Consider the following 22,375-nt stretch of genomic DNA (forward strand, 5'->3'; position numbering starts at 1 on the left):
CTAAGAGCGCGTGCTCGGCCCTAATAGGACTGCGTAGAGGCGCACTGCACTCTGGGATCTGTAGTCCAGAGAGTACAGCTGCCGCTAGTCCTAGGCATTATGGGAGTGGATTCTCCTCCTCCCGGCGTGCCCTGCGGCACGGGGGCTGGTCCCGGAAGTTCCTGGACGGGTTCCAGGTGCCAGCGAGTCCTGTAAGGTTCGCGTGGAAACTGGGGTCATGGCGGCGCCCGGCCCAGCGCTCTGCCTCTTCGACGTGGACGGGACCCTGACGGCCCCGCGGCAGGTAAGCGGCGTCCGGCGGGCTGGCGGCAGCCGGTGCAGAGCCCCCTGCTGCTCCCAGACGAGGCTAAGGACCGCCTACCTCCCCTGAAGGGACCGAACTCTACTCTGGGTTCCTGGAGGAATGAGACGGAAGCTCCCACCAGCTCTTCAAGACCTCAGGGTGCTCGAAGAGATGGGACAGGCCGGAAAACTCTAGAGAGCAGGAAACTTGTGTTGGGTTGGAAAACGCAGTTTTGGACTCTCACCTCCAGCCCCGGGTTTGAACCCTAGCTCTGCCCCTTTACCTGCTTGTGTGCCCTCCTCAGACCTATGACGTATGGTCGCTGCCTGTAGCCTGATGTGAAAGACATAGGTTTCCAGGTCAGACGGACCCGGTGGAGTCTCAGCTTTACCTCCTGACAACTGTGACCTTGAGCAAAGTCACTTAACCTCAGAGCCTCAGCATCTGTGGCTTTAAGTGGGGATATGACCTGTTGCACGTGGTGTTTGTGGGGGTCGAATGAAATCATATAAGTTCATGAAACTATCTTTCATACGGTAGACTGGGTTCAGTAATATTCAGTTAATATCAGCGACCGCCACCACTCCCTTGTCCAGCCCTGCAGTGGAGTGGGGTGATGGAGGAGACCTAGATTGCTACAGGCTGCCTGCTGAGAGCCTCCTTGGACTCCTGGAAACTTTTCATTTCCAGATTTTGTTGCCGTAGGCACGGATACGTTTCAGTTAAGGTTAACATTTGTGATCTTTGCTCACTCTGCCCTCCCCCTTGCACAGATTAGTCACTGAACACCAGCCATTCGAACTTGAGACTTGGCCCAAGTAGCCTCACTGTCTTCAAGTTCTAGCTCTACCCTGCTTAGTTTGGGCCAGGTGGAAGCAGTGGTATGTGTGCTCCAGAATTCACAACGAACGTCAGTGACCTTAGCCGTCCGTATCATTTTACCTTTCTGAGCCACAGGTGCTACGTATCTAGTGATGATACTCAATTGCAAGTTCTCCAAAGGCCCTTTTTGATTCTGGGATTCAGTGATCCATGCACACTTGTAAGTTGTTAATTAGCCCATAGTGGTCTGGAGCCAATGTCAGCAATTCATTGTTTGTAAAAGGCCACATGGCAAATACGTTTGTGTTTGCCGACCATATGGTCTGTAGTAACTACTCGACTTTAATGCAAAAGCAACCATAGACCTTATGTAGACATAGCATAGCTGTGTTCCAGTAAAACTGCTCTCAATTTGGCCCATTGGCTGTAATGGCCTTGGGTTTACATTCCAAGCCTTTTTACACAGTATCATTAGACCCTCTTAACCTTTCTCCCTCTTTCATCCCTGGTAGGATAGTTGTTATTTCCAGTTTAAATAAGGAAACAGACTCAGTGAAACCATGACCTTGATTTCACACAAGATATCTGGTACAAGTCTCTGGGCCTCAGGGCATCGTTATTTGCTAAGTTTGCCATTTTCTGCTACCGCTCCAAGGTGGAGGCTGTTCTGTCACTAGGTGTGTCGTTCAGGAATGTGCTTCTGATTCCCAGAAGGAACCAGGGTATATAAGCACAAAGTATGAAATAGCAGCGAAACCAGGCAACCCGCAGTGTACTCCCTTAAAACATTTGAAACGTGATGCTCTTTGGCAAATGTAAATTTTTACACTCAAAAAAAAATCTAATTTTAAAGAGAATTGTTTCGGGGCTTCCCTGGTGGCACAGTGGTTAAGAATCTGCCTGCCAGTGCAGGGGACACGGGTTCGAGCCCTGGTCTGGGAAGATCCCATGCGCCACAGCTGCTGAGCCCGCGTGCCGCAACTACTGAAGCCCATGCACCTAGAGCCTGTGCTCCACAACAAGAGAAGCCACCGCAATGAGAAGCCCACGCACCACAATGAAGAGTAGCCCCGCTCGCCGCAACTAGACAAGCCCGTGTGCAGCAACGAAGGCACAACACAGCCAAAAAAATAAATAAATAAATAAATTTTAAAAATAAAAAAAATAGAATTGTTTCTATGTGCTGGGTGCTCAAGGTTAAAAAACAAAGCTATTTTAAAAATAAAAAATAAAAACTATTTTAGCAACAGATCTGTTCATTGTACAACCTTTCCCTTCCTCAATACTCACGTTCTCAAACATTGATAAGCACAAGACAATCCGAAAGCAATCAAATGGGTTATCTTTTCCTGCAGCTGCTGAAACAGTATATGACCTAAACAGGTAAAATCTAATTAGAGTGGAGTCCAGAGCTTTGCACATTTCAGTGTTTTAGTAGAATTTTGCTGTTCTGAGTACTTTCCTAAGAAATGCCATTGCATCTAAAAGCAGTTGAGACTTAGAACCAGGTATAAACCTGGGTGAATTGTTTTACAACTTCCTATCATGAAAAATTTCAAACGTACAGAATTGCTGGAAAAATATAGTACCCAAAACATCCATATTCCCACCACTTAAGTTCAACAGTGATTGATGTTAACTTTCTCTCTCTCTTTTTTTAATCTTTTCTGTGCCACTTCGTAAGCTGTAGTCATAATGGTACTTCACCCCTAAGTGTTCGCACCTGCAGCTCTTGAAGACAAGGACATCTGTCGTAACCACAGTATCATCATCATACTTAAGGAAACTATCACCAATTCCCTAATATTATTTTATACCCTGGTCCAGGGGTCAGCAAACTTTTCTGGAAAAAGCCAGATAGTAAATGGATGAGGCTCGCAGGCCATATGGTCTCTGTCACAGCTACTCACGTCTATAGTTGTGGCCACAGACACCTCGGAAATGAATGGATATATGGCTGTGTTCCAGTCACTCTACAAAAAGAAGCAGCATGCTGGGTCTGGCCCACAGGCCCTGTTTTCTAACTCTTTCTCTGCTTCACTCAGTTTTCCTTAATCGTCCCAAAAAAGTCTCTTATAATTTTTTTTTTTTAAATTTTTCAGAAGGTGAACTTTTAACATTTTTTCACCTTAATTCCAAGCTTTTGGCTCTTTCTCTGTGCTTTATTTTGTCTGGGATGATTTAGAATTCCTTGAAATTATCAGCACAAGAGTTATTTAGAAACATTATGACAATTTTGCTGCGTGGTTATTTTGCTCCAAATCTCTCCTGCCATGCGGGGTAGTTTAGATGCGCTATTGTGGTCACGAGCAGCTGGGTCTTATTTCCTGTTGAAAAGTATTTGCTGCCATCTGGAAGCGAAAAGGTGCCTCTGACTGATGCAAGTTGCAGAGCACGTCTGATAGCTGGACAGCAATACCATTTAGCTCATCAGTGTGCACAAGGGTCAAGAGAAAATAAATTGTACCCTTAGGCTTCTGTTTGGAGGTGGAAGTATTGCGTTTGTGTTGCGTTTTTAATATTTTGCAATCACGGGAATCTTCCCCACTTCCTCCCATTCTGACGGCTGAGTAAAGCACTTGTGGGGACTCTGGGACCCATTTTCACAATCACTGACTCAGAGGCCACTAGATTTTGTCTATTAGGTCAAGATTCCACCGGAAGATGTAGAAAAGATTGCACTCTAATGTAAGCCCTTCTGTACAATTTTATTTTATTAATCATATGCATGTATTACTCTAAAAAAATATTTTTTAAGAAAAGGAGAAGATTGAATTCTGGATGTTTTTGTACTGAAGTTGAGTTAAGTGGGTTTTTTGTTTTTCAGTTCTGGTAACTTTATTTGTGTAGATAGTCCATGTAAGTGTACAATTAAGATTGCTAAAAGTAATGAAATAAGAGTTTAAAAACTTCATTGTGATTTGCCTGAACACAGGGATATCTTTTCATCTCAGTTTAAAATTTCTTTTGAATGGGCACACGGTTTGGAATTTAACTAGCATAAAATTATACCACTGAGACCACTATTTATATTTTTTTAATATTTATTTATTTATTTATTTTGGCCGCACCGGGTCTTAGTTGCTGCATGCGGACTCTTAGTTGCAGCATGCAGGATCCAGTTCCTTGACCAGGGATCGAACACGGGCCCCCTGCATTGGGAGCGCAGAGTCTTACCCACTGGACCACCAGGGAAGTCCCGAGACCACTATTTGTAGATAGAGCTTTTCTTTCAGGAGAGACTCAAAAATCTAGTGATCTTACTCTTAAGGCTTTTTGTTTGTTTATATAATTATAATAAATCAACTCTCAACTTCCTCTTTAATCTCATTATGTTATTTTGTTTTAATCAACTTAAATCCATAAATGGAGCACAGTGTAGCATTTGAAAGGACCGGGCTACATCTACATGCACTATGGAAAAATCACCACAACTTAGTGCTAAGAAAGCAAGTCATGGCACAAGATGTGGAATGAGTCCACTTGTGTTTCAAAAAGTAGTACCGGGCTTCCCTGGTGGCGCAGTGGTTGAGAATCTGCCTGCTAACGCAGGGGACGCGAGTTCGAGCCCTGGTCTGGGAAGATCCCACATGCCGCGGAGCAGCTGGGCCCGTGAGCCACAATTACTGAGCCTGCGTGTCTGGAGCCTGTGCTCCGCAACAAGAGAGGCCGCGATAGTGAGAGGCCCGTGCACAGCGATGAAGAGTGGCTCCCACTTGCCACAACTAGAGAAAGCCCTCGCACAGAAACGAAGACCCAACATAGCCATAAATTAAAAATAAATAAATAAATAAAAAATTAAAAAAAAAAAAAAAAAAAGTAGTACCTATTTATATATGTGCATACAGACAAGTGTATAAATGCACAGAAAAAAGGCTGGAGCAGTACATAACAGCTGTTAATATATTTCTTGTGTGTTTTAAACTAGGTTAAAATAAGTAAAATTTAACAAGTTTTTTTCTGATAAAAAGGTTGATGTCCCAAAAGCACAACTAAATAGTTGGTCTCATCTGTAGACTTAGAAACCAAATTGGCAGTTATAAAAATAAGGGTTGTATTACTCTTGGGATTTTAGTCTCCTGATTACTTCGTGGCTCTTGACCGTTGTGTTTTCCTTTTTGAAATGCAGAAAATTACCAAAGACATGGATTGCTTTCTACAAAAACTGAGGCAGAAGATCAAAGTTGGAGTCGTAGGCGGGTCGGACTTTGAGAAAGTACAGGAGCAACTGGGAAACGATGGTAAACTCCACATTGCTGGCTACATTTTGGTAAAAGGTTAACTTCTCATGAGGACGTTGGGACCTGTTGCCATTTAGTATCACAGGAGCCCCGAGCCCTCATCCCCGTGTGGCAGGCTTCAGGCTTCAGGCTTCCTGCTTCCTTGTTCGGGGAAACATTTTCTCTGCCTTTATTTTTCCTCTGTTTTTAGTCCTATAAATAAATTTCTGGAGTTGCTAGTGGAACAGTTGGTACTCGGATACATGGACAGATTCACCTAGAAAGATGGGTGTCTGTTTCTCGGCCTGCAGTCCTTCCTGTTGGTCCCCATTAACTGCCCTTCTGGCCTCAGTTCGGGCCCCATCTCCTGACGTCCTTCTCACCCAGGTGTTGAGGGGTCCTCCGGGTCTTTATGCCTCCCTCTGTTGCCCTATCACAGTGTTTCCCAGAGTTCCCTAGTCGGGAGTCACCCAGGTTCCTCCCCCACATAGTGAACCAGAATCTCAAGCCCAGGACCGCAGGAAGGTGCAGGTTCTTACGTGCCCCTTCACTGGAGATTCTGAAGGGCATGGGTCTGTAGGGCATGGGAATCATACTTCAGCAGCTACCCTCCAAGAGAGTCTAGTGCTGTGGGTATAGCACTCTCTGGTTATTGGAAACTGTCTGGTTATGTTTGTCTTGAAGACTAGGGCTATGGATTATTCATCTCCATGGCCCCAGGGCCTCCAGGGTGCCTGGCCTATAGGAAATAGCAGGTAGAGAGAGAGATGGACTGAGCGTTCTTTTTGGCGCCATTGACACTTCGGGCCAGTAATTCTCTACGTCCTGTGCACCGCAGGATGTTTAGCAGCATCCCTGGCCTCTACTCACTTGACACCCGTCGTGCTGCCACACCCAGTGTGACAACCAAAACTGTCTCCAGACACTGCCACATGTCCCGTGGGGGCAAAATCACCCCCAGTTGAGAACCACTGTTCTAGATGTAATATCTTACGGTGCACATCTGTGTGGGGTGTATTTATTGAACCAGTTACTGAAAGAGGGATCTGTGTAGTCCCTTTAAAACTCTCTGTTCTGGTTACACTTAATTTTCCTTGTAGGTGCTCTGTTTAGAAACGCTATAAACAACATAATGGGACACATTAAGAGCCGGGGATCCTGTTACTTGGTCCTGATTGCCCTTTCTGCCTCTGGTCACGTAATTAACCACAGGCTCAGAGAGGTTTTGTCAGTGTAGCACAGCGTCTTACATTTGAGAGAGTAAGAGTCGAAACTCCAGAATCAAAACAGTCACGAGCCAGAAGAAAGTGGAAGACCCACCTGTATCAGAATCACCTGAGGAGCTCGTTCAAATGCAGATGTGGGAACCCCACCCAACACAGTGCCTGGGAATCTGCATTTTTGCAAGCAGCTAAAGTTTGAGACTCCATTAAGATTTATGTGGGTGGTCTTCAAATGTGAATGAATATAAGAATTGCCTGAAGAGCTTTAAAAAAAAAAAAAATCTGATTCTTAACCTGGCCCCTGCAGATTCTGATTCAGAAACCTTGGGAGCAGAGCCTGGAATTCTGCAGATCTTCATCACTGCCCCGGTGATGCAGATTCACAGTGGGGTTTGGGAGCCATCCTTGGCTCCCACCTTCCTTTACAAATAAGCAGGTAGAGGCACGAGGTGCCCACCAAGTCTCCAATCTGCAGCCTAATTGTCATCTTTTAAATTTATAATGAAGAGCCTTTTTAAAGAAGTTTTTAAGGAGCTTTTTTTCCACCCTCCCAATCTGTTAAGATGAGATAGCCTTTGACAGTCATTACTGGAGTTTAGCATTTTTATTGGCGATTAGTGTTAATCAAGAAGTAGAAACACAGGGTCCAATTCATTGCATTCTCAATTTTGTTTTGTTGGCAGTGGTTGAAAAATATGATTATGTGTTTCCAGAAAATGGCTTGGTAGCATACAAAGATGGGAAACTCTTGTGCAAACAGGTAGGTTTGCAAGTATCCAAACTACTCTGTACTACTAGTGAAATGTTTTCTAAAAAGGTATTTGATATTGAATGCCTCCAGGGAGGTATATTTGGGAGAAGAGTGGTAATGAATCTTCACCCTGTATTTTTTACATTTTGGATATTGAACCATGTGACTAGTACACATTCCAAATTGTTAACTAAATTTTTATAGTTGTTTTTCAAGGTTACTTAATCTAATATTTCTATTATGGTAGCAAAGACTAGTGCAAGTTGCCTTGCTGCAAGCATTTCTAAGAGGTACCATGTAGCTCTTATTACCATTAAGATCCGTCTGTTCAGACGTAAGAGGAAGCCAAAGTGGAACAAATATATTTTCTATCAGTGTCTGCAGATACTTTAATTGAATAAAAGGCAGCAGCAGTAAACTCTTTGGGGCTTCCAGGAAGCACTTGAGAGATGATGAATACAAAAATCTTGAGTAATGAAGCAGAAAATGGTTTTGACTGAGGCCGTTTCTGGTTTGCCTAATGTTTTCAACCAGAGAAAAAGGGAGAAAAGGAGAAAGGCAGTGGGGTGTGTCCCCATCACCGCTTGGTGACCCTCCAGCCACAGAGGCTGAAGACCTGGGTTTGCTGGAAAGCCATTTGGAAAAGGCCTCCCACTGTGTCTAGTAACCCCAGTATTTTCTTTATCTAGAATATTCAAGGTCACCTGGGTGAGGCCCTAATCCAGGATTTAATCAACTACTGTCTGAGCTACATCGCGAAAATTAAACTCCCGAAGAAGAGGTGGGTTTGCTTTTAGCAAAGAAGCGCCACTGGAATATGGCGTGATGTAATCTGGTGAGTTAGAGCTAACTTAACTCCAAAGCCCGGTGCTTAGTAAGGAATCACTGGAAACCTTCTGTAAAGCCAGTGGTAGACCGATGATTACATAAATGATGGTGCGTCCACGTTATGGAAGTTGAAAACTATATGCTTTCAAAGGCTATCAGTTAAGGCACATGCCTGTGAAACAGCAGTGTGGGAAAAGCAGCATCGGCCCAGGCCCCAGCTCAGGAGTCTCAAACTGGAGGCCCCCGGGCCAAATCCCATGCAAAGCCAAGTTCAGTTGGCCCCTGGTGTTCAGTAAAATCTGCATTAAGTGCTATCATTTAAAAGTCTGATTTCACACTTTAAAATACTTGGGTTTCCGGCTTCTGCAACATCTGAAAACCCGGCAGCTCGATGCTCCCTCCTAGGTGGCAGCAGCCTGGCGGGCAGCGCTGCCCCCTCCCCATCCCCCAGTCTTTCATGGGCCACTTGTCTCGTTTTCTGGCCTCGGTAGGCATTTGATTCGGGAACATACCTCTTGCTCTGAATACTGTTATCTCAATTCCCATTTTTAAATAGTAACAACAGTAATGTGCACACATGCCCACAGTTAAAAGATGGGCAGAAAACGGACCATATGCTAACGGTGGTTGTTTCGTGGTAATGAGATTTCAGGTGGTTTCTTTGAAATACTTTTCATCTTCTCGGTTTTCTGCGCTTAATGTGTAACACCCTGATGATTAGAGGGTGAAACGTTTCTTAAAGGGTGATTGAATTTCAAGACATGCTGGAGTTTCGAGAGTGCTCGAGACCTGTTTCCAGAATTTCCGAAACAGATGCCCCTGCTCGGCACCTCCTCTCGGAGGGCAGGGGCTTCCTTTTTCACATCTGTCCCAGGAAGGGGGATGGATGAGACAGGAGGGACCCGAAGTCCATCTTTCTGGCAGCTGGGAGACGGCCCGTGAGGGTTCCTTATCCTGTGCTGTTGACTTTTCTGTATGTTAGAAATTCTCCGTTGTAGAAAGTGAACATATAACGTACCCCAGGTCAGTTCAGTCTTTACTTCGGGCTGAGCATTGAGGGAGGATAAAAAAAGGATAAGATACACTCCTGTGCTCCAAAGAGGATGTCATCTAGTGAGAGGGCCCAGCGTGCAGAGCTGTGACTCCAAATTAGCCTGAGATACCCGGTGAATTCAGGAGGCAGAGCTGAGTTCCTCCTTGATCGGCGTTTACCCACATTGCTCGTGGGGCTAACGCTATGCCCCACGCACGCCAGGCAAGTGTAGTAAGACGTCACATCGTCCAGGTCTTCACGGGGGGAAGGGAATGCTTGATCAGCCGCCTTAGTCCTGGTTTTTAGAACAGAAGCCTTTCTACAATGCATCAACCTCCCTCCCTGCTTTGGGCATGACCTCTTTTTCTGACAGTTTAGGACCCACAGGCCTAGGATCCCCCCTGGGAATGATCACCAGGGCCCCGTACCCCAGTGTACATGTAGAAGGTGTAGGGAACAGGCTGGTCTGTACCGCGTCCAGGACAACCGGGACGGGGTGTTTGAAAAAATGTCTTAGGTGCACACACGTTATTGTATCGTTTGCCTCTTTTTCTGCAAGTTGAACACAGCAGGGGAAGGATCCAGTGATGGAGATACCGCTATTTTTGCTTTACTTGCTTCCCAGTTTTTTAGATAAACTGGTACTTTTCACTTCAGGAGCCCCTTCAGGGGGGCTCAGAGCAAGTGCCGTTAGCCCCTTTCTGAGCTCAGAGCAGAGCGGTGCCCAGGGTCCCTGGTAAGTGGCAGCATTGGCCTGGAATCTGGTCCCAGCCCCACGCCTGGCGTGTGTCCTCGAAGTATTATTACTGAGGCTCACCTGGGGATCCTCAGCAGCTTTTCCTGTGTCGCTTTTCTTGGTAAAAATCAGCATTTCACTAGGTCACTTGCAAAGGTGTCTGGGACATATATTTTCAAATTCCTTGGGGAACTTGAAGAGATAGTAATCATTTTCATAGCTCATTGTTAACCGTAACATTCTCTGCTCAAGAGCGGCACCGTCCAGCAGAAATGTAATATGAGCCACATGTGCCGTTTTTTCTGCTTTCCGTGGCCATGTTTAAAAAAAAAGGAAAGGAAAGGAATAGGTGAAATTAATTTTAATGTGTTTTATTTAACCGACTATATCCAAACTATAGTCATTTCAGATATAGTCAGTATAAAGCATTGTCAGTGATGGGTACACTCCTTTTTCATACGAAATCCGTGAACTCGCATCTCACGTCAGATCAGCCAGTTTTCAGGGCTCTCTAGCCACGTGAGGCTCGTGGCCGCCACATGGCCCAGCACAGCACCGCCAAAGGCTGATCGCACCCGCCTCTGCCTTTGGAATTGCCCCACTTTTTTTTTTTTTTGGCCACACCTCGGCATGCAGGATCTTAATGCCCCAACCAGGGATTGAACCCATGCCCCCTGCAGTGGAAGTGCGGAGTCTTAGCCACTAGACCGCCAGGGACGTCCCTGGAATTGGTCCGCTTTTTAGCCTGTCTATCCGTCTGTCGTGTTGCTCAAATAAATGATGTATCTCTGGGACCTCCGTCCCCTTTTCCTCCCCAGGGGTACTTTCATCGAATTCCGAAATGGGATGTTGAATGTGTGCCCTGTCGGAAGAAGCTGCAGCCAAGAAGAACGCATTGAGTTCTACGAACTGGATCAAGTGAGTCTTTATGAAATAGCCGGGGTGTATGGACGTGTGGTGTGCATCTCTGTGGCCAAGAAAGTGTGCTTCTAATGCAGTAGACTATCGGTATCTTTTTGTTTTCCTCAGAAAGAAAATATAAGACAGAAATTCGTGGAGGATCTGCGGAAAGAGTTTGCAGGGAAAGGCCTCACGTTTTCCATAGGTATCATGCATTCACGTGGGTTTCACGCTCTGGGAGCCGTTTGCCGGGAGGTGGTTGTGGGCCGGTGTGCTCTTGAACTTGGACTGTGGCGAGTTTGCAGATGGGCCGTCCGCGGCGGGAAACTGCTCCTGCCTGATCAGCGCTGGCCGAGACTCAGGTTAGGAGATGACTTCCAGGCTGCTGGGTTTGGTTCTAAATCCTCGCCCAGCAGGATTCTTCCTCCCTGCACTTCTCCTAGTCAAAAGTAAGAGCAACTTGCTTAATGAAGAGTGAGAACTTATGCCCACACCTTTGGGCAGAAGACAGCTAGCTCATGGGTGACTCTATAGGAGAGAGGTGGGACAGGGCCTCTTAGATCAAGAAGACTGAATGTGTTCTGGAATCCTGTAATGTTCGAATGGCAAGGAACCTTAGAAGTCACTTGGGCTGGTTTTACAAATCCAGAAGCCGAGGCCCAGAAAGGGGAAGGCGCTTGTCTAGGTTCACGAAATTTCTGTTCATAGTGACAGGCCAGCATGCGGCCGTTTCCGGGGTCTGATGCAGAGCTCTTCCTGCAGCGCTGATGTCTCTGCCTTGCTTTTTGGTGGAATATGCCTGTCAAACGCTTTAAACAGACCAATTTCTGCTGTCAGAGCTGACAAGCCATACTTAAAGCCCTCTCCTTTCACCAGCTCAAATAAGCGTACGCTTGCCAGAAAACTGGAATTGCAGAGGGCCTCTGTGTAGAAGATGAGTGGGTGGCTTGTTAAGTATCCTTGAACTGTGAGATGAACATCTTCCCTGACACAGCTCTGAAAGGGTTTTTGTTGCCCAAGAAAGCTGCCTGGCAATCCCGTCCGTGGGATTTTCATTTTCCTGCATGACGAGCTGGAGGCATCCTGCTCCCAGGCCTCTCCGCCGAGCGCACAGTGCAGCTCCAGGGGAGCGCGGCTGAAGAAAGCTGTCGGCAGCTCTTTCACCGGCCTGCTTTGGGCTTCGTTTAAGCCCGCTCTGTAGACCACTCGGGTGCAAAGCCATTGTGGGTCTCACTCTGAGTCAGCACTCTGTGTCTCTTTTTTAGACTTTAGATTTTTAGGTTTTAGGTGAAATCATGTTGGAGAAAAAATATCATGCAAGAATTAATTTCTAGAACCTACCCCTAAAGTATTGTAATTAGCAAACTGAGGTAATAAAAATGAACCTTGGCACTCCAGTTGCCGACAAGATCAAAGGGCACATTTTCTTTCAGTGACATATCATTAGCTTCCTCTTCACCTTTAGCTTGTGTGTCTCCCTCCCCGCTCGGCAGGCGGCCAGATCAGCTTTGATGTCTTCCCTGACGGATGGGACAAGAGGTTTTGCCTGGGACATGTGGAAAAGGACGGCTATAAGACCATTTATTTCTTTGGTGACAAAACCATGCCAGTAAGTATGGAAGTGTTTTTGCAGTTTCATTGTTCGATTTGGGTTTGAAGAGGGGGGGAAGCGGACAGATGGGCTTTTCTCCCCCCAGCCACACTTCACCTGGCAGCCCAGCTCAAACTGAGTAATGGCTTCTGTCCTATGAGAGGGGGGTGATGGAGCCCCCTCTTCTCTGTGCTCAGACACCCGACACCTCTGAAGGCAAGGATGGAGCCTTTCAGTTTGGCTTTGAGTTAAGTGTCACCCACCTCGAGCGCCTTCCAGAATGAGACCCAGTGCTGTCATCAGATCCTCTTCGTGTTTCAAAGCCCTTGCCGTTTTTATTTCATGTTTCCGCCGTGTTTTTTCCCCAGGGGCGTTCATTTAGGTTGGGCACTAGGAGTCCTAAATGGTAGGAGGACCAAGAGTCTCGTGAGTCTGGAATTCAGGAGAGATGAGAGGTGGGGGGTCAGGCCTGGGCATCACACACTGAGGGGCAGGAAGCTGTCCTGGGGGGGCTGTCCGTGGCAGTCCAGTGGTTAGGACTCGGCGCTTTCACTGCCAAGGGCACAGGTTCAGTCCCTGGTCAGGGAACTAAGACCCCTCAAGCTTCACAGCGCGGCCAAAAAATAAACTGGGGACTGAGAGCAGAGCCAGGTGTTGAGAGGCCAGCGGGAGAGATTTCCCCGGAGCCGCCGAGGTGGCAGGCGAGGCTCTCCTTAGGACAGGTGGGTCCCCAGGGGGCTGGATGGAGGGGCTTTGCCGCCATCGAGGCCCAGAGGAGGCTCAGCCCCCGATGGTCGCTGCCCAGCCCGGGGCCGCCTCCCTTTACCTTCCTCTCGCACCCCCGTGCCTCTCTGCTTCCCTCTCACGGGCCACCCAGTGGTGGCAGCTACCTGGCCATCAGGCTCCTGTCTCAGGCTTTGTGGCTGTACTGCAGCAGCAGGAAGGCTGCATGGATGGAGTTTTTTTTTTTTTTTCTTTTTTTTTAAATTAATTATTTATTTAGTTGCACCGGGTCTTAGTTGTGGCATGCGGGATCTAGTTCCCTGACCAGGGACTGAACCCGGGCCCCCTGCATTGGCAGCCTTGAGTCCCAACCACTGGACCACCAGGGAAGTCCCATGGATGGAGTTTTTAATCCCTCCAACCCCCGGTCCACCCAGAATGCGTGCTATTTTGCTAAGGTCTCTCCTGTGTGGACCTGCCTTTTTCAGTAAGATCTCCACGTGCTAGTCTTCCAGCGTGAAAGGGACTTCTGGATAGCATAGTCTCATGTCCTGCTTTCCAGATTATAAAACTGGGGGAATTTCCTGGCCGTCCAGTGGTCAGGACTCCACGCTTCCGCTGCAGGGGGCCACGGGTTCAATCCCTGGTCAGGGAACTAGGATCCCACAAGCCGCCCTCGCCGGTCCCCCCTCTTCCCCGCCGGCGCCCACCGCCCATCCTCCCAGCTTTGTGCTGATTCCTGCAGTCTGAGAAGGCGGCTCTTCAGACGGGCTGAGGCAGATTGTTCTGTGATGGTGAGGTCCTTGCCGTGTGTAAGCCTCGGCGGGGACTTTGCAGGACGGCATGCAGTTCTTGAGATAATCAGAAAACAACATCTTTGGGGAATTCTTCATTTGGGAATTAGAGAGTTTTCTGTTTAACCACTGCATTACCACACATCAGTTATTTTTTTTATTTTAATCTTACCTACTTTTAAAAAATGGATACTGTCGAATGGAGGTTCCCCCCCCCATTCTTAATTAATTGGCATTCATTGTAGAAAATTAGAAAAAGCATGAAGAAGAAAGGAAAAGTCACTTGTAAATCACAGCTGACATGCCTCTCAGCCTCTTTGCAATGTATATGACCCCAAATAGTGGGACACAGTGTGTTCACTGGTTTCTGCTTTTGTTCTCTTAACATATTTCGTTCCCCCCCCCGCGTCAGGGAATGTTCTTTGAAAAAAAGCTTTTAATGGCCGTATAACATTCTAGCGTTTTGGTACAGATTATTTACCCATTTCCCCAGCAGAGGCCCTTTGGGTTTGTGGCTCTTTGGTGTCGTCGCGAGCGTCGTTTACTGTAGTAAACACTCTTGCGTCATTCTTTGCCCTCCTCTCTGATCCTTTTTGTCAGTGGTTTCCTGGAGATGGGAGTTAGCAGTCCAGCCATCTAAATCTTTTAACAGCCTGAGGCACTGAGCATTCCAAATACTAGCTTTAAGTTTCTTTTCATATTCAGTGATAGACATTTGGAAAGCTGTTTTCTTTCTTTGCGTCAAGGCAAAATGTTTTTGCCGGCTCCGGGGGAGACAGCACCTGAGCTAGGCACTGTCAGTAAGAAGCCCTTTCCCTGCCAAGTTCAGCAGGCTTAGACGCCTGCCCGGCAGCTCGGCCGGGGTCTCATGTTGCCCCGAGCCCCCCGTGTCTCCCCCGGCCCCGCCCCGAGCACCTCCAGAGAGCAGAGGGAAGAGGGAAGAGGCTGGCCCTGGCTCTTCTAAATCCTCGTTAGTCCTGGAAACTCCCTCGTCCGTCCCGGCAGCCACAACAGGCAGCGTCCATCGACGCCCAGCTCCGAGTTCAGCTTACAGGCCCTGGGCCCGGCCTTTGGTGGGAGTAGCGGGGGGCTCGGTTTGCTGCGGGGAGGGAGATGGCCAGCGCCTGGCAAGATGCACCCAGGCTGCTCTGCCTGGCTCTCCAGGGGGCTGCGCCTGCCAGCTCAGCCCCAGCCTTGCTGAATTCCCAGGCTACAGTGCTTCTGCTTGTTTAATGCTTCTTGTAAAAAACATCTTGACTTGAAGTCGGGGCGACGTGAAAACCCATTGGAATACTTGGTGAGCATTACCCACTGATGGGTGTGACTCCGCAGTTCCACTTTGGTTAATTCGGCTCTCAGTTCACTCCTACGTGTGTAGAAAGGGCTACAGAGAGGGGCAGGCCAGAAACAACCCCGCCCTTCGCAGGAGGAGGTGGAGTAAATAAACGGGGGTCCAGCCACACAGCGGAATGCCAGGTAGCGGAAGCACAGCTGGTGTGGAGCAGTGCTGGTAAGAGGCTCCATTTTTGTGTAAAGACAGAAATCGTCTCTCTTCGTGTCTGCTTGTAAGTGCACACGGGGGGTCTGAAAGGGTACCCCCAAAATTACAGAGTTACCGTGGGGGTGGGACGAGGATGGGAGAGACTTACCGCTGTGACAAGACCCTGTTTTTAAATTTTGGAGCTGCGTGAAGGTGCTGTCTATTGAAAAATAAAACTTAAAAATGTCAAATTGAAAAGAGAAGGGAACGAAGCTTTTCAAGTGCTTCCTCGGCGTCACCCCTGAGCCGGACACTTGCACGCCATCTCCCGCGGTCCCCACCGCAGCCGGGGGAGGCGGGGAACGCGGGGGCCCCGCAGAGGGCCAGCCGCTCGCTGAGTGCGGTCTGGAAGCCCCTGCCCTTTTTATTCTCCCCTCTCACCTCCAAAACACTAAGACTGCTCACCCTTTACAGTCAGTGTGGTGGAAAGAGGTGGTAGGCTTGGAAACCGAGAGCACCCAAGCCTGACCCCCCAAAAGCCCGGTGCGGTGACCACACGCGAGTCTGTCTAAGCCTCAGTGCCCCGGGCCATCCGGGGGGGTGTGGGTCCGCTTCCGAAGGACCGAGGACAAAGTGAGAGGTCTTAGAAGGAAGGCAGTTGGGGATGTGCCTCTTTCCCGGCGGCTCCTGCTTTTAAGGAAGTTGTGATAAGACTCACCTAGTACTGAGGTTGCTCTGTGAGCTTGGGGGCCTGCAGGGTGGGTGATAGGTTGCCCTTGTGAGTGGTACCCAGCGACCCTTGAGGTTCTGTTAGGCCTTTGGCCGGGGCCTGGGCTTCCTCGGCGTGCCTGGCATCTCCTGGCATCTCCAGGGCTCCCAAGGCTCCTTAGGGCTAACAGAAGTACAGAATGTGTCCTTGGGACAGACCGGCCTGACTGCTTGTTTGTTTCTGTGGCAGAATCTGAGACCCAGGTCTCGTGTGGCTGGTGGCAGGCTTAGGTTAGCGTGGTGAGGGGGGTCCCTCATTCCTGGAGGGACCCAGGGCAAATCGCCACTCCCTGTGGTCTGAGCCTCCTGGAGGAGGCTGGACCAGATTAGAGGTTCTCATCCCTGCCGAGGAGAACCCCGGGCCCCCTGCGGGAGGACAGGAAGCCGGATGCTGTGCAGGGGAACCACGGGTCCCATGTGTCCACTGGGGGCCTGCCTTCCTTCCGGACCCCGGAATTGGCGGCCTCGTTGGTCCAGAGAACAGGACAGTGGACCAGCCCCAAGGCAGGAGCTTCCCTCACCCCAACGCTCCTGCTCAGGGAGACCCAGGCTTCGGGCCCCCAGGGCTCACTGGTGTCCACACATCAGCATCTCCCCGATGTGCTCCCGTGCCAGGGCCCCTCACGCAGCTCTGAACCCCGTTTTACGGATGAGGGGAGCTGTGCCAGAGCCATCACCAGACCCTAAGGGGCAGTCACCCAGGGGCGTCAGCCCGACAGCCAGCTCGCTTTCCCCCACCCCTAGCCTGGTCATCACTAGATTCTGAGCCCCTGGTCCTCAGCCCTGGAGGCACATTGGAGTCACCTGATCGCTTTCAAGACCTCTGACCCTGGGGCCAGGCTGTTTTTGACCATAGCTGTTTATTTCTTTCTAGGAAAAAAATCAGCACAGTTACCTAAGGGCATTCATTTTCAAATGTGAAAGTTGTTTGAGGTTGTTTTCATCCGCAGCTAATTCTAACATACCGGGAGAGCAGCACATACCAAAGTCAGGTAGCGAGTCCTCGGGTCCCCAGCCTCCTGCATAAGCCCTGGGCACCCAGCTCTCCTGTGGCCAGAGACACCCAGGCACGGGAGCTCTTAGTGCATCCTGGGCCTTTGGCCCCCATGTCTCTTGTTCTTTCCCAGTTTTATTGATGTATTTTTAAAGCTCCTGCAGTGACTGTCACTTGCAGCCAGGGGAGAACCCCTGCTCTGGGATCTTTGAAGGCTGAGCCTTTGTCTTGGTGGCCTTTGTACCCATAATGGATAGAAATTGGCTAAGTGCTTATCGAACTACCCGAGGTAAATGTCCATGTGCAGCTAGAGAGCTTATCTGTGCCGCGGGCAGGTATCCACACAGCAGAGACCCCCTGGAAGTCGTGTCAGGTCATGTGGAGCAGGGCACGCAGCCGGCGGGCCGGGGACACAGATGCAAGATAATCAGCCTTCGCTGCGACCTTCCTCCCGTCGGCCCAGACCTTGGCCTTGTAGGGATTAAACATTAATGGGCAGCCTGCGCTGATCCTGGGCCTCTACTTTGGGCCTGCCAGGTACACCTTAACGGAAACACGATCGCTTATTCATCCCTTCGCCCCTTCCCTCCCTCCATCTTCTCCCAGGAAACAGGAGCTTTGTTTTGGAGCTTGGGGGTGGCTGAGCCTGCCCAGCAGGAATCCAGTAACCTTTGGTGCACATGCAAATCCAGTTTTGAAGTTTCCTGTTCACTGTAACCTTATTTTTCTAGTGGGTGGCACTCACTAGCTTGGTGTTTCGGTTCTGCTTCTCCCGACCTCACTCCGATCTGGTTTGCAAGGTCTGTGCGGCCCCAGGAGGGAGCCCGCCCGCTCTGAGGCCAGTTGCCCTGCAGGAGACATGGGCAGTGCGGGCAGTGCAGCTTTGCTGCCCTCTGAGAGCAGCGGGCCCCACTGGGCTGCAGGAGGTTTCTCCTTCCCGGGCGATCGGAATCTCGGGACCTGGCTTTGGTCTGAGTCAGTGGCTTACAAGGCAGCAGGGCTCAGCCTCCTTCCAGGGACAGCTCCCCGCCTCGCTGCCAGCAGGCGCTCTGTCAGGGGAAGCATCTGTTGGGCACCGGGGACACCCTCTCCAGGGTGGGGCAGGCGCGGCGTCTGTGAGCCTTGCTGCTCCAGAGGTCCTGCTCCCCGGAGAGTGGCTTCTGTCTGCCTTGCACCCTGGCTGGGGGCTGGAGCCTCCTGACCCTCCTCTGCTTCCGCTTTTGAGTCCTCATCCCCCATCCATTCTCCAGGAAGTTCCTCTTGTGAAGTGCACCTGATGGTGTGAAGCCTGGCTCCTGGCTTTCTGGAGGCTTCACATAAAATCCCAAGTCCTCTTCTCGACCTGCGACCTGCGACCTGCGAGGCCTCACGGCCCGGCCCCTCCCCGGCAGGCTCTAGCCTGGCTGGCAGCCTTTCCCGGATGGGCGGCCACAGGGCTTGTCCCTCCTCTTCCTTCAGGCCTCTGCTCAAAGGCCTCTCCCCTGTCACCCTGGTCCCCTCCCCTTATTCTTTGCGGATGCGGCAAAGCATCCACAGAGCTGTTTATGTCCGTCTCAGATGTAAGCTTGGAAGGCAGCCCTCAGGTGAACTCCATTTGTTTGCCACTATATCTGCAGCTTCTGAGACCATGCCTGGAGGGTAGTGAGCGCTGCACAAGGTTTGTTGGGTTAATCCGTGAAAACTAACCCCTCCTTCCAGGGTTGGTGAGTGACACTGGAGTGAAAGTGTCCCCAGGTGGGTGCTGGGGTTTTCTGAATAGAGCAGAAGTTCTTTCTTCGTTGGTTAGGTGCTCTGTGCTGGTTTCCCCACACCAGGCCGTTCCTAAGAGAAATCCTTTTTTTGTCGTAAGAATTGTCTTCACGTGTATTTGTTCAGGAGATGCTGACCATGAACTGGGGGCCAGCGGAAGGACCAGAGCCCCTTCACAGGACATAAATTCGTGAGGCCCACGCAAGGCTTGGCAGGCTTCTGGGAAAGAACATTCCCCAGTGTGGCTCCAAGGTCATGGCCTCCCAACGTGGCTCCACCGAGCACGCCTCGGGGCCCGGGCAGTAATCCCTCGTGAGGTCTATGAACTTTACCTCCACCTAGGGAAGCCGTCTGCTTGGGGGTGGGTGGTTTTCACGAAGATGAGAGCAGCCGTAATTTCAGGTGTCAGTTGTTTAAAAGGATGTCATTTTTGTACAGAATCGTTTTCTCCATACTGGCTTCATGCTCTGTGTTTTATGAAAAAAATCCATTTTCTCTGCAGTGATTTTCATCACATTATAAACTAATTGATTTTTTTTTTCAAGATTTTGCGTTAGACTGCTTATCCAGTGTTATGAGGAAAATATAGGAAATTCCGTGAGAAGTGAAGCAGGGGCTTTCCTGCAGGGCTGTGTGTTGTGGAAGCAGCATTCCCCTGAGACAGGCGGGACTGGGGAAGGGGGTGCAGCACAGACTAGGCGATCCACAGTCACAGGAGCCCCCGCACCCAGCATGGGCCCAGGCCTCAACTCCTAGGGGCTCACCAGGGGGAAGGAAGCGTGAAAACGCTAGGAAGCGGCGCTAGCTGCGCGCTGGTGCTGGCCCAGGATTGCTCGTCCACCAGTGGCCTCAGTGCTTTGGGCGAAGTTCCACCACGATCCCCATTTCACAGATGGGAAGCTGCCCACATAACCCCCTCACCGGTGCTAGACCAGGATCTGAGCCCAGGCCACCAGGCTCAGACTCCAGCCACGTGGGCCTATTTAAACTTCAGTGAATCAGACTCAGTCCCTCTGTCACAGGCCTCACGTGTGGCCTCCGTCGGCTCAGAGATGGACCATGTCCATCGTCACAGAAGGTCTCGAGGGCAGCACTGCTCTGGACTCTCTGCCCTCCTGCAGCCCTCCGTGACCTGTTAGGAAAGTTTGGATGTGGTTAAAACAAATCGATGGCGGTGAGAATTCTGCTTTCTTGGTAGAAAAATAAGCCTTAGACAGATCTTCACGGGAACATTGTGATTCCTTTCACAGGCATAATTGCATGTTCCAAAGCTAAACTGCAGTTCAAGGGAAGGTGAAAAACCCTTTCTCGGTACGACAGTACCCTTGTTGTTCCTCTCCTGGGGGCTAAGAAAAGGTACCTGAAGAGATGCTCCCCGCCCGGTAAAAATCGCAGGGTCCTCATTTCTGGTCCTATTTCTCTGGTGGCCCCGGGCCCCTGGGTGGCAGCAGCCTTGGCCCAGGAGGAGCCAGGTGGCGCCTGCATCTGCGCCGTGTCTTCACAGGGCGGGAACGACCACGAGATCTTCGCAGACCCGAGGACGGTGGGCTACACCGTGACGGCGCCCGAGGACACACGCAGGATCTGTGAGGAGCTCTTCTGCTGACCATCCCTCTCCCCGTGAGAGGGGGGTCCCGCCACGCCCACCCCCAGCCCACTGTACAGTTGTCACCCGGGTCCTCACTCAGCAGGGAAATGGCCCTCCGCCTCCAGTGCTAGAAGCAGCCAGAAGGGAGAAGAAACGGCTTGTCAAGAATGGTTCAAAGGACTGCCTCCAGCAGAGGGTTTTGTCCCCACCCCGACTCTCAGGACCCGCAGCCCTGCCCTGATACGTGCAATCACAGTACACCTGGGGTTTTTTTGTTTTTAAACTTCCCCATCATTCTAGAATGATACAGGAAGATCGAGTGTGCCTGGACCCTCCCTCCTTCCTCATGGGTCTCGTGGACAATGTAACAAGATACTCACGTTGGGACCCTCTGCATCAGTACCAGGAGGGGGGCTTTGGTGATGAGAAAGAAAGGACAGGACGTTTACAATGATCTGACCCTGGGACGGATGGTTAAAAACACTTCCAGAAATGAAGCTCCCCCGTGAGAGCGCTGGCCGAGTGACCACGGACCCCAGGGACTTTGCACCTAGCTGGCCCAGGAAGCAGGGGTAGCTCTGTATCCACTACACTTTGAAGAGCCCGCTGGTTTCCTAGCCATTGGGACAGAGGCAGTGGAACCAACAACCCCGCCGAGAACTGGCACTCGGCCCTCCCGGGACGTAGCTCTGAGCCCAGGCCCAGAGACTAACTGGGGCGGTCCTCCTGCTGTCCCCAGGGCCCGTTTGCCCTAGTTGCTCAGGGATCAGGGGAGAGCCTGAACTAACAGATCAGGAGCTGCACTGTTCCTCTGCCGATCTTTGAATAATAAGCCCATCCACCCAGGCCCTTGGAGCTGCCGTGGTCGGGCCTGCAACCCTCACTCCTCCCTCCCGCCTTCTGCAAGTTCCTTGTATAACTGGAAGGCAGCTCGGAGCCTCGTCCACAACACAGAACACGGAAGAGAGCTTTCCAAGAAAACGGTTGCTGTGTCGCTTTCGAGCGTCTCCCTCCACAGACCAGTGCCGGGGCCTGCATCAGTCCAGGCATGGCCTCTGCGGGGGGCTTACAGACCTGAATCTGAAGTGGGGATTGCAGAGGTGCTCTGAGCAGCCTACCTCTCGGCCCCCACCAGGTGCCTTCATCACAGAGGAACCTGGTTCCCCCCAGCCCGGCTTGTTTCAGCTCAGGATCAGCGCCAGGCTGCGAGGTCGGCCCCCTCACCTGCCCAGGGCCACACACTGGGGTGACGGTTCTCATTGGTTCCCAGGACTCTGCCGTCCTGTGGCATCCTTCCTGGCTGAATTTTACGCATGATACTGTAATGATCTTTCAAAATGAAGAGTAGCAAATTAAAGTGATTTTCTTGTTTCCTATTTTTCATTCTGATTACTGTTTTCTCCTCGAGTTAAGTGAGTTGGTATCTTCTCAGATTCTGGGGGAAGAGCTCAGCCCTCTTGGACCTGAGGGGCCACTCGTTGCGACACTGACGTTTCCACGATGTTGGGGGTCGCACTTTCCAACTGGCACAGACCCTTCCTCCAGGCTTCTCTGCCCACCGGGTAAGGATCCAGTATTCCCTAGAAGTTTCCTTAACATATATCAAAACGAGACAACTGAGTCTTACTCAGACTTGTCCCAACCTTTATGAGGTGGAGGGTGTGCTGTTTCTCCGCCCTGCACAGGGCTGCCCTGGGTAGGTACCCCGCGGCCGTCAGGCTGGGCCCCCTCCCCTGCACTGTCACAATTCCCTCAACCTGCCTCCCCACCTCCAATGACTTCAGACTGTGCCATCCTTCCCCTACTGCTGTGGTCTTATCCCAGTCCAAGCTCCCCGGCCATGTATCCCACCTCTTCTCTCTTTAGGCATTCCCCAGCACCCGCCCCCCTCC

At 50.4% G+C, this 22,375-nt stretch overlaps 1 protein-coding gene across 2 annotated transcripts; it reads left to right on the forward strand.

Annotated features, from left to right (window-relative positions):
• The first annotated feature begins 145 nt into the window (after nucleotides 1–145).
• PMM2 (phosphomannomutase 2) lies at nucleotides 146–21,859 on the forward strand. Of its 2 annotated transcripts, none has more exons than XM_068565320.1 (8): nucleotides 146–283; nucleotides 5,235–5,382; nucleotides 7,232–7,308; nucleotides 7,989–8,080; nucleotides 10,715–10,814; nucleotides 10,926–11,001; nucleotides 12,290–12,405; nucleotides 20,400–21,859. In XM_068565320.1, the coding sequence occupies exons 1-8, from the start codon at nucleotides 218–220 to the stop codon at nucleotides 20,499–20,501; spliced, it is 777 nt and encodes a 258-aa protein (XP_068421421.1). In that variant the 5' UTR covers nucleotides 146–217; the 3' UTR covers nucleotides 20,502–21,859. The 2 variants fall into 2 exon arrangements, with proteins under 2 accessions (XP_068421421.1, XP_068421422.1); XM_068565321.1 differs by having other exon boundaries at nucleotides 5,235–5,346.
• The last annotated feature ends 516 nt before the right edge of the window (nucleotides 21,860–22,375 follow it).

This window comes from Eschrichtius robustus, chromosome 16 (assembly GCF_028021215.1).
Source record: "Eschrichtius robustus isolate mEscRob2 chromosome 16, mEscRob2.pri, whole genome shotgun sequence".
NCBI classification, from domain to species: domain Eukaryota; kingdom Metazoa; phylum Chordata; class Mammalia; order Artiodactyla; family Eschrichtiidae; genus Eschrichtius; species Eschrichtius robustus.